This window comes from Musa acuminata, chromosome BXJ2-6 (assembly GCF_036884655.1).
Source record: "Musa acuminata AAA Group cultivar baxijiao chromosome BXJ2-6, Cavendish_Baxijiao_AAA, whole genome shotgun sequence".
NCBI classification, from domain to species: domain Eukaryota; kingdom Viridiplantae; phylum Streptophyta; class Magnoliopsida; order Zingiberales; family Musaceae; genus Musa; species Musa acuminata.
Window position 1 is genome coordinate 45772933 of NC_088343.1, and position 12591 is coordinate 45785523.

The 12591-nt window shown below is 41.0% G+C and overlaps 1 protein-coding gene across 1 annotated transcript; it reads left to right on the top strand.

The window, feature by feature from the left end:
- Nucleotides 1-1919: 1919 nt before the first annotated feature.
- LOC103989921 (monocopper oxidase-like protein SKU5) lies at nucleotides 1920-8047 on the top strand. Its single transcript, XM_009408876.3, has 9 exons — nucleotides 1920-2393; nucleotides 2652-2761; nucleotides 3156-3426; nucleotides 3513-3651; nucleotides 4480-4846; nucleotides 5154-5519; nucleotides 5615-5693; nucleotides 7262-7464; nucleotides 7568-8047. Exons 1-9 carry the CDS (start codon nucleotides 2238-2240, stop codon nucleotides 7674-7676), a joined length of 1800 nt encoding a protein of 599 aa, XP_009407151.2. The 5' UTR covers nucleotides 1920-2237; the 3' UTR covers nucleotides 7677-8047.
- The last annotated feature ends 4544 nt before the right edge of the window (nucleotides 8048-12591 follow it).

The following is a 12591-nucleotide window of genomic DNA, read 5'->3' on the forward strand; positions in this document are numbered from 1 at the left end:
TTCTCTCGGTTCATCAGCTCCATTCGACTCGATTATATCTGGTTTTACTTTATCCGACAATGAGATCGGCTCATGTACACGAACCCATCAGCATCAGCATCATATTCGTAATTAATAGTTCATATATATATATATATATATATATATATATATAACTCGTCGATGACGATACATGGATATGTCTCCTCTGCCCGAAAGTGCACGAAACGCAGACGCTTGCATTGCGATCTAAACAACGCAATCATCGTCGAGCAACAAAGAATGCCGACTCACAATTAATGTCATGATTTGCATATATTATCTAACGTCATTAACCACTTAGATATTTGAACTCATTTAAATCTTAATAAACATATTTTTTTTTTATCTATATTTATTTATATTAAGTCAATTTTTTATCATCCAAAGTGGATGCTGATTCAAAACCAATCGATACTTTCTTCAAAATCAGTTCAATCTTGGTCAATGGCTTGTTCATGCAATTTTGATAGTTTCATACTCTATAAAAACTGTATTCCCAATAAATATTCTTAAAATGCTTAAAGTAGTATATGGCTTTGTTAGTCATTACTCTAACGATCAATGCCGATTATCGGGTATAGTCGATTATTTCTCCCAAACTTGATCATCATTTGTTGCATCGAATCTAAAATATAATAATGATCTAATTGACTCGATCGTTTGTGGCACTGAGGTATAGACCACGTGTCAATTATGTGATACTAAGATATTAATCATCTATCCATTATATGGTGTTGAAATATCAATCATATATTGACCATATTGAAGATATCAGTTATATATCGATATGAAGCTGAGATATCGATTAAGTCGTTTTCTCGGTATCAATTCTAAAATCGATTAAATAATTAACGATAATGTGTGTTGTTTCTTATATATTTTTATTCCACGTAAAATATTTAAACTTATTGAAGATCAAATTGTGATATGCACGGACGAGCAATGGGAAGATGTTCTTTCGAATCAGTGATTCCCAGGACAAACGAATCGCGAATTTTGGCAATCCCTAGCTTTGTTCATGTTTTTAATCATCGTGATGATGGATCGACATCATTCCTATTGTCCTGCCAATTAAAAGGGACCGTCACGGGATCAAATCGAGGCAACCACGACGAGTGTTTCAAATTGCAACTTTGGATGCTTTTCGTAACGGTCCACTCCCTCGTCGCGTTTTTAATTTGGAGACGACAAGACTCGAGCGAAGGCCGCAGGAGCGCCGGCCCTGACCGACTGAGCTCGGCAAGATTTCTCGGGTGATGTGGGTCTGTCCCATGTTCTGACGCTACATCACCCGGGGAAATTCCCTTGGGTGATTCAGTCGTGACGCGTTCCAAAGCCCTCCTCCACTCGGGACCCGCGCGCTTTTTCGCTCCTCGTTCCATGTGCCCCTCTTTGAATGCAGACGGCAGCAGCTGCGGAGCTTCCGTCACCAAACAGGGCGATCTCAAGGTAACGATGAAATCCTGACGTCCAAAACCCAAGTGGCATGTAACCGGTGGCTTCTTACGCTTCCGCTGTTCGAGAAGAACAGCTGATCGGAGTACAACTCAGTTCCGCTCCACTAGCCTGCGTGCGTTGGCGATTCGCAGGCCCGCGCCTCCCGCTCTCGCCACACACACACACACAACACACTCTCCCTGTTTTCTTTAATCAATAAAAAATTACAAGAAGTACACGTCTTTCCAGGAATACCTAAACGTTTCAAAAGCCCAGCCAAGCCAAGCCAGCATTTAAATCCATCCATCCCCTTCCTTTTTTATTAGACCTCACATAAGTAAATAAATTAACACAATAATATTTCTTGTCCTTATTAATTTAGTAGAATAATAATAGCGCAACTCCCTTCTCTTTCAATCTCCTCCATACATAAGAATACCAGTCCTCGAGGAAAACCCTATTAATCTCTCTCTCTCTCTCTCCCCTAACCGCAACCAAAAGAAGACGCTCCCCATTTCACTAACGAGTCTTCGGAGGTGAGCATAAGACAGGCGGTGTTGGGAGTACAACCTGCCATTCCAACCGGCGAGCGAGGCAGAAAGAGAGAGTGATTAGCGAGAGGATACACTACCGCTGCTGTTGCTGATCTCCCTCGTCTGTCAACTGCTCTCCGATTCCCTGGCAAGCAACTTGGTTTGTCAACGGCGGAAGAAGAGTTCTCTGAGGCAGCTCTTGTACGAAAATAGACAAGAATCACTAGTCTAGGGGGACAGAAGGAAATGCTGGGCCGGTGGAGGTCGAGCGCCGGGTGGGTGGCGGTGGCGGTCGTGTGCGCCGCCACCTTGGTTGGCCCCTGCTCCGCCGGCGACCCCTTCGCTTACTTCGACTTCGATGTCTCCTACGTCACCGCTTCCCCTCTCGGCGTCCCCCAGCAGGTTACTTCTCCCGCTTGTGTTTGCACCTCTTTTCCCTTCACGTTTACTTTTTAGATCTAGAAATCTGCTTGATCTGAAGAAGAACATGAGGTGATGCTTCTTCATTACTTTAGTACGTGGAAACGATTAGCTTTTCTTCATCGGGTTTAGGTGAAGCGGCGCACGACTCGTAGGGTGATTCTTAGGGTTTTGTTGGGTTCTTTTTCCTTTCGGATTCTGTAGTCACCGTTGATTTGTGATGGCGGCGATTGATGGCAGGTGATCGCGATCTCGAAGCAATTTCCCGGCCCCGTTATGAACGTTACCACCAACTGGAATGTGGTCGTGAACGTGCTCAACAGCTTGGACGAGCCCTTACTACTCACATGGTATCTTTTCTTGACTCCTGTTCTTGATCCTCTTTTTTCGCTGTTTCTTTCGAGGGTTTAAAAGTAGGCTTTCAAGTTGTGTTTTTGATGCCATGGCTTCTTCTTTTTTTCCTTCTCCTTTTTCTTTCTTGATCCCTCCCCTTTCCCCTTCGACGGTTTGAAGGGGATCACAAGTTCGTCTTCTTGGTGTTGATTTGGTGCGACATGGTGTTTTTCTTTTTGTTCTTGTTCTTTTGGACTTGGTTGTTTTGAGGGTTTGGAGGGTGGTCTTTTGATGTCGATATGGTGTTCGTTTATATGCTGGCTCTGCTCGGGGACAAGGAACGAGGTTTGGAGTTTGGTTTCTTGCTGTTGATTGGTTTTTTGTCTGTGTGGTCGGTCTGCTTGGATCTAGGGACGGAATCCAGCACCGGAAGAACTGTTGGCAGGACGGGGTGCTGGGCACCAACTGCCCCATCCCCCAGGGCTGGAACTGGACCTACCAGTTCCAAGTGAAGGACCAGATCGGCAGCTTCTTCTACTTTCCCTCCCTTGGCCTCCAGCGTGCTGCCGGTGGCTATGGTGGGATCACCGTCAATAACCGTGAAGTCATTGCTGTGCCCTTTGGGAACCCGGATGGGGACATCACTCTCTTCGTCGGGGATTGGTACATCAAGAGCCACAAGGTCAGTGGATTCTCAACTGCTGTCCATCTCTCTACCCGTAAGCATGTAATCCGCATGACCTTAGCTTGGTGGGATCCTGTGTGCAGGACCTGAGGAAGGCCCTTGATGAGGGGAAGGACCTTGGTATGCCTGATGGTGTTCTGATGAATGGGAAGGGGCCATACCGTTACAATACCACACTTGTTCCTGATGGCATCGATTATGAAACCATCAACGTCGAACCTGGTAATTGTTAGTGATTACCAAACCATCAATTATGAATAAAAGAAATTTTAAGTCAGGTCCTTAGTTTTGATTTCCCTGAAGGAGGTTGCTCAGTTTGCATGCTTGAACTGCTCAGGAGTTTGGTCTTCTCGATAATAGCAGCAAAACTTAAAAAATCAAAAGCTGATATAGGATGAATTATTTCATGTAGAGGTGTTGATTTATATTTTTAGGTATTGATTTTGAACTTTAGGCAGTAAGTTTGGACCTGGTTGTAATTCATTCCAACATCGTGGTTAAATTCTCTGTAACACCAGGATCACTGTGAGCTAAAAGCTTATATTATTTATAAGAAAACATTGTTTGGTCATATGTTGTTTAATTCCATTGATGCACACTTATATGAGTTTTCTTTGTGATCGTGACAAATAATTTTAGATTTTAGTTGTAGTGGTAAGAAATTAGAGTTGGTGAAATCACACAAAGGTTTTATGTGCATGCCTCTGATGCACTTCCAGTTATGCAGCATCCAGCTTTAACCACCATACTTGGTTTGTTAGATTAAAAGCCATATCAGCTAATTCCGTACATATTTATGCAGGAAATGCTTTCTGATTGAGTCTTTTTTTTTTCCACAAAAAAGCCACATAGAATGCATCTAGTCTGGGAGCAACTGGAAACATTATTCTAGATCCAATTCGAGAGTTCTCTTGTTCTCTGTAGATGATCTTATTTCCCAAGTCTGTTGGACCATAGTTGATTTATATTTTCTTTATCTTCTCATTGATAGGTCCTTTTTTGTTGTATTAGTTTTATATGACATCTGAGAAATTTGTTTCCTTGAAACAGGCAAAACATATCGTTTTCGTGTTCACAACGTTGGCATCTCAACTAGCTTGAACTTTAGAATTCAAAATCACAACCTGCTTCTTGCGGAGACAGAAGGAACATATACCGTGCAACAGAATTATACCAACCTCGATATCCATGTGGGTCAATCATATTCCTTCTTGATTACCATGGATCAGAATGCAAGCAGTGACTACTATATTGTGGCAAGTGCTAGGTTTGTGAATGAGTCGCTATGGACCAGAGTTACTGGTGTTGCCATTTTACACTATTCAAATTCCAAGGGAAAAGCAGCTGGTCCTCTTCCTGATCCCCCTAATGATTTCTATGATAAAACCTTTTCGATGAATCAGGCCAGATCTATCAGGTTTGTGTACAATTTCATATCTAAAATATTCCAGCTTTCGTGATAATATGCTGTATTCCTTTTGTAATATGCTCTGCAATTGTATCTGGTTGTGCAAAAAGAGCCCATATATTCCTCGTTTTGGCTTTTTTGATGTTGGAATTTGTAATGTGAACTCTTTATTCTCTTGGGAATTTCTTGCTGGCTGCTTATTCATTGGTCTTCAGAAGGAATCTACAGTTGGTTTATGTAGTATACTCTAAAATCAAATCTGCAGTTGTTACTATCAACTTTTTTCATGCAGCTTATTGTTCTCATATCTTTTCAGGACAAATGTAAGTGCTGGTGCTGCACGTCCTAATCCTCAAGGATCATTCAGATATGGTTCGATCAATGTTACCCAGGTGTATGTTTTGAGAAATATGCCTCCTGTGATCATCAATGGAAAACGCAGGACTGTACTTAGTGGTATATCATATTCTCCTCCGGCTACACCTTTGAGGCTTGCTGACGAGTTTGACAGGCAGGGAGTTTATACACTTGATTTTCCCACTAGACCACTTGATAGACCACCTCGACTTGGAACATCTGTAATCAATGGCACATATAGGGGTTTCATGGAAATTATATTCCAAAACAATGACACCACAGTTCAGACATACCACATGGATGGATATGCATTCTTTGTGGTGGGGTATGGACAACATTTAGTGTTGCATACTAGCTATAGGAAACTGTATTTATGCTGTTTATCTTTCTATATGTGACATTGGTTTTTAATTAACACAGGATGGATTATGGAGAATGGACAGAGAACAGTAGGGGCACATACAATAAGTGGGATGGTGTTTCTCGCTGCACAACACAGGTCTTTGCTAGAGGATTTCCTTGTTTCTTTATACACCAATATACTCTCTTTTTTCCTCTTTTACTGCAAAAGTCTTTCAAATGAAAATTCATTTTGCTGAATTCAAAGTTAGTCTCAAAGTCTATTGGTTCTCCTAACTGATGAAAATATTTGAATATATTACCTGCCTTCACTTGTGTTTGTTGATTTTCTTGCATTGATGTGGCAAGAATTTGTTCACATATTATGTGATTATTTTTGCCTCCCAAGTAGTTGAGATGTGTGTTTTTGTTATACCTCGTCTGTGAGGTTACTTCAAATATGATATGATGATATGGGGGGCATATGGAAACCAAAATTTGGCGTACACTTAAGTGCATAAAATTCTGGATTTGCTCTTCAAACAATTTGATAAATTAATCAAATTGTATAATTTGAATCTGGATTTTTCCTGTTCTCCTCCAGGCTTCTAGTTTCAGATTAATGCTATCTACTTTATTGTAGAAAACTACTTATTGATATGCAATACTTCATCTTCTAATTTCTTGTCACTGATCTCTGATATTGATTTTTTTGGTTCATGAGTTTTCTTTTAGTTTCTCTGTTTGACATGTTCTGTTGTGTCTTTTTGGCTTCTTTTTTTTTTCTGTCAGTTTTGTGATGCTACAAAATGAATTGACTTTTATTCAGATCTAGTGGCCTATGGATTTACGTGCGTTACCGGAGATTAGATCTTCTGTGGCAACATTTGGCAGCCACATCTGCATCTTCAGATGGTGGTTGTCCACAGTCATTCGCTGCCTTGGGGTTCCAATCCTCTGATGCTGTGTTTCATACCCACTTATTATGTACTCCTATATGACCCCATTTATGCTGCCATAATAAGGTCAATCACCCTAGGGTCACAAAGTTGGCCCTACAGTTGTGGCCACAGGGTTATTGACACTCTATGATGGACCTTACAATTTACTTGATACACTTTTAGATATATAACTGTGGGGATAGGCTTTCCAATTGTTGTTGATATGTTTTTCAGCTTAGTTACTTATGGTCAGAAGTTTCATGGAGAAGCAAAAACACTTGCCACCTCCCCGCATCCATTTGAAAGCAAAGTTATCCAACAATCTACAATTTTTTTCCTAAAGCTGAAACTGTGGTCTAAGAAAGGCCAGAAAAATAAATTTTGGCGGAGGTCAAAATAGAAATTTAACTTTGTCTTGTCCTAAATTGTGATTAAGAAGGTGGAGTTTGTTTTGTCTAATTAGATAGCTTTCCAGCTTCCTGATTTTTGAGGTCTTCTGGCAGCTTTTGAATAAGCAATATGATCATGTTGTGTCATCCATAAATAAATATTCTTCCGTAATGTTCTCATCTGATCCTTTGACAACAATTTTTCTTGTAGTACTTGTTTCAACTGGATGGAAGTTCTTCAAAATAACAATTTTATCAACCAAAATATGTTCTTAGCTATCGCTTGTTCATCTCCTAATTTGGGGCTCCTCTTCTCAGTTACAAAATCATGCCATACCAGTTCGCTGCTCACAATGATCTCCTCTGATAACATTGTGCACCCTTTTTTTCTTTTTCAGGTTTTCCCAGGGGCATGGACTGCTGTACTAGTTTCATTGGACAGCGTAGGTTTTTGGAATGTGCGTGTGGAGAATCTTGATACGTGGTACCTTGGGCAGGAGGTGTATGTAAGAGTTGTCAATCCGGAAGATAATTCTAACAAGACAGAGTTGCCGATGCCAGATAATGTTCTCTATTGCGGACTCCTCAAAGATAAGCAGAAGTATGTTTAAATTATTCTTAACACCATCTGTTCCAGCCTAAATTTGGAATAATGTTCTTAAACTGCTTTATGCATCCAATTTCTTGTTGTTCAAATTTTGCAGGCAGCAGACTCCACATGGCTCTCAGGGTTCATCTTCTTTCACCACATATGTTGGGGCCATGCTGCTTACATGCATGATGATTTTTGCTTCAATTGTCATTTTCCCGTAATTAGTCCAGGTTAGATTGAAGTGTATTTGATGTGTCATTTTTAACCCTTTTAAGAAAACCTGACTTGTTTCAATTAGCTTTTCCATTCTAGGAGTTTAGGTTTGCAAATCTGTTATCGGTGCCTGAGTTTCTTTGTTGTGTGCCTTGTATCAAAATCACCTTCGCGGTTGGTGTGTGATCATTCGCTTATTTAGTGGCAAAGGATTACTGATCATCTAGCAATGTGACTTTTGAGTTATTGTCAAAGTATTTGGGGGTGAGACATGGTATGTCCACAAGGTTCTTTAGGTTTTTTTTTTTTTTTTGTACCATTGCTACTTGTAAAAACTTTTGCTCTGTAAACAAGATGCATTGTTGGTCATTTACCGCCAGGCTTGTTCTATGTTCTTTCTTTTTTTCTTTTTGCTTTTTGCTGAGAATTTAGGAGAAAGTTTCACAAGAAAGCTATCGACTCAAGTTGTTTAAGCTTGTGCCTTCTACAAACTCAAGAGAAAAGTTCTCGCTTAATGCGTATGCCCACTAGTTAGCGACACGCATGAATGCTGATCGGCATATGAAAAACATTAGGATCAGCAGCAATCCGGTCGGTGAAGGAGATGATGGACCATTTAATATTCTTTAAACATGTTTGCCATGAAGATGGAAGGAGTTCATTGGGGCAGAAGATCTGTTGCGATCACCCCACGGATAGAGCGTAGAGGCCAATCATAGATTTGAGTACATTATCTAGAAAAATCTCTTCCTCCCAACCTATATTTAATAATTGCTCTTAACAAGTTCTCCAATTCATCTTACCTCTTTTGAGAAGAGGGTATTCATCGTAGTACTCCCAAAATGATACAGGAAATTTAATAAAATATATTTGTCCTCTATTATCGTATTTATAGTTTCTTATCCATCTAATATCACATAGACTATATACCGGGCATAGTACTGTCAGACCTATATAGTTTTCACTTGAGTATCACTCTAATTGGATTTTCCTGAAGAACTTTTTCTCTCTCACTCCGAATGATCTTGACCAGTGATTTGCTTAAGCAAGAATATATAGGATATTCTTCTGATAATATCGAGAGTAGATGATCCTATATCGATACTCAATAACCTTTGTAAGGTTGGTTGCTACTCCCAATAACCAATTGTGCTAGATATGTAATTTTCAGATCTATAAGTCTGGTATTAAAGAGTGAAATACTAATACAAAATATTCTTAGTGTCTAAAGTCTAAGGACCAGATACATAATTAGGATGACGGAATCGTTGTCTAACAAATGAGGTATCATTAGCCATCCAACATTCTATGAGCGGATCAATCAGTGAACTCATTCTTTAATAAGTACCTACATTATATCCTCGGTATCCCCTCACGAGCAGCTTTAAGACCAACCACCTTTATCATATAGACGGGTATATAACACATCAGTCTGTCCGGTTATCTCGATGTTTCTCTTAAGTAACATATGATTGAGATTATTTAGGATCCATGTTTAAAGATGAATTGGTCTTATTATTGTGATCTCATCATGATCTGATTCTTATTGCACAGATCTACAAACTTCACAATATATGCAATGTAAAGTGAGAAAAATATTAATAAATAATAATAAATAAAAAAGTATGTAGCCTGTTACACGTGTCATCACTCATGTGATTGACTTATAGAGCACCTATGACTAGCATGAATATCGTAGAAATATCCTTCTACTACTACTCCCAATAAATGCTTTAGCAAGGAAGCGTTACTCGTGGTCCAAAACCCCTTGTAGAGGGGCACCAACCCTCGAACTCTATTGGTATTAGTTTGATGACTTGAGACTATCCCTCTTAGACACCTGCTCATCTCATTGGAGGCCCTCCTAGGCCTCACCTGCTAGCAACCCTTGGGGGCCTCCATGGCAACCCTGACGAGCTCTCTCCTAGTGTTGAGCCGGAGCATCAACAATGGCCCACAACAGCTCCTTGGCTACCTTACTATGGTGCATTGCCTTATCCCCGACAACACCCATTAGGCCTCCTTGAGCCTCTACTCGGCTTACTTTGCTCACAGGTGAGCCGGCTCTAGCGTAAGGGATAGCCTAGGGATCTAGGCCTCAGTGGCCCTGTGCCCTCGCCTCAGCCTTAACAGCGTTCTCTGGGCCTCCACGAGCCTTTGCTCAGCTTCCTTTGTTCACAGGTGAGCTAGCTCCAATGCCAAGGACAACCGAAGGACCCAACGCCAAAGGCAACCCTAGCTTCGCCCTAGGTTGGCCTAGGAGACACCCATTGTCGCTCCGATCTTACCCTCATCTCTACCTCGGAACGCCTATATGGATACCCTAGCATGATCAGGAACGCACCAAGTTATGGCAACTCTCATGCCATGGCATCAAGGACAATGACATTTTGATACTAGGAGACTTGAGTCGTGCACCTCGGTTGAGCAAACTTATTCCCAAGCTATGCACCTTGGTAAGAAGACCCGAAGCCTATACCTCAACTAAGCAAACCCGCTTCCGAGCTATGCACCTCAGTTGAGTAAACCTACTCCTGAGCTATGCACCTCGATAAGAAGGCCCAAGGCCTACACTTCAGTTGAGCAAACCCACTCCCAAGCCTTGCACCTTAGCAAGAAGACTCGAGGCCTATACATCGGCCAAGCAAACCCACTCTTGAATTGTGCACCTTAGCTAGAAAGACCCGCTACAGTAGACGAGCACCCAAGTCGTGCACCTCTGCCGAGCAGACCCACTCCCAAGTTGTGCACCTCAGCTAGAAGATCTACTACATCGCAGGAGCACTTGAGTTGTGCACCTCAGCTAAGCATACCCACTCTCAAGCCATGTATCTCGGTCAAAAGACATTCTACGACGATCAAGCCATACCCCATGATAGGTCCAACCTCTTGTTAAACACAGTAGAGCCAAGTCCCATAATGGATCTATCCTGCTCAAAAGTAGCCTAGCCAAACCCGTTAGTTCAACATTCATCACTCCTACAAATGTCCCGAGAGCACCGTCCACCTTAGTGGGCCTCACACCAACCACCAGTGCCTCACTAAAGAACTCATAGCAAAAACAATGCTCATGCAAGTGGGCAATAATATAAGCAAAATGATATGCTTTGAGACCCCCTCGTGAGGCCCCGAAACACACTTCCCGGAGGAGACGAGTGATAGGGATAATATTGACACCCTTTAGCTCTCTCCACTACGTACACTAACAAATAATAAAGGCATGAGAACCAGTGATCATGAATGACAGCACACCTTAACTTCCCTAAGCACCTCTTGGTTGACATCTCGAGCTATCCCTTTGCATTAATGATTGATAGTAAGCAGCCCTTATTAAGGCCTCCACCGTTTAGGGTAAAGAGGGCCTTGGCTAATGCATGACCAAATCGCTCGACGCCCAAGTATAAAGGCCATACCATAGGCTAAGCTAAGGGGGCAGGCAATAGCCTCTTTACTCTCTATTCTCTTGTTTACACAGCTTATACTATTGTCTTCTTCCCTCTTTGCCTCTCGTGGACTAGAGCATCGAAAAGGTCGAGCCGGGAAGCCCTTGGTGTAGACCTATTGTGCAGGACTATCGACGTCCAGGATATGACCCTGCCACTAGGAGATGATCACGTAGCAAAGGAGACCCCTGTTCGTCTACCCGACCTCTCTGTTCCAAGGCCAGATCACCCTCGATGAACCATCCCCCTAACGGACCTCTCGTACCAGTCCATCATGTCTACATTCCACATTAGTGAAGAGTCATTAGAAGGCACCTACACCTTCGGTAGTGAATCAACTGGATCGACTCATGGTATATTCACTGCATCGACTCATTAGCCGATGGTATTTGTGACTCTTATCACTTTTTTCCCCTCTTTTTCTCTTTTTTTTTTTTCCCTCCTCCATCCCTCCCATTAGCTTTTGTTAGAAAACTACAAATAGAACTAGTTACAAAAGCAAAAGGAAAATGAAAAGTTGTATGGTTAATAATATTATCACGTGGAATTTTAACATTCTGGGAGAAAAGACAGTATAAATCTGAGTTATTTGGTGTAGATACATAACGTCATAAAAAAAAAAGTATTTGATCACAAAAATAATTAAAAAAATCTATTTTGAGGCCAATTTCAAGTAAAAATCATCACGGAGCGAGACATTCAATTTTCTTAAAGAGATGCTGTGACATATGCAATATGTTCCAATACTATGTTTCTACTTACTCATATATAATAGATGTGATCACATGTGGTTGATTTAGGCATAGTCTCATCACAGTATCATGGCAACAGCGGTAGATGGATTTATAAAGTCAATATCATTTTTAAAGGAAAAGTGAAAAGTCTTCTTTACCCGAAAGTTCGTCTACCGAGTGTTTGTTTTCAACATAATATTTGAGAGGCCTAAAATAATTATTTGCATTTTAATTGTTATATAACAATTAACACTTCATTTCAAAAGCAAATATCATGATTTAGATATATGTGATTGGTATTGTACTGATCCAGAAGAACTACACAAACCACCATATTTACTGCATAAAATGACACCTTCCGATGCACAAGAGCAACAAGGAGAAAGGCATTTGCCTGGACAAGTCAATGGGGACAAAAGCTCAAACCTCAGAGTGACATGACACCAAAGTAAAGCTTGGGATAGGGCAGAAGGTGTTCGATCAAAAGCAATATCATGAGCTTTGCTTCCCGTGCTCTTTGGCTCATAACAAGCAAGCCTCAGTCACTGAAGTCAGAAGCATTGTCTCCATAGTGGGTTCCCTTTGTAACAGCTTTCATCTTTGGTGGCTGACAAGTGGATATATATATATATATATATATACCATAAGTGATGCAATTAAATAGGCAGAAAACCGTCTTAAAAGAGTCAGTGTGGATGATTACAGTGTTTGGATGCTCTAATTACGTTGTATGGATTGTCAGGTGG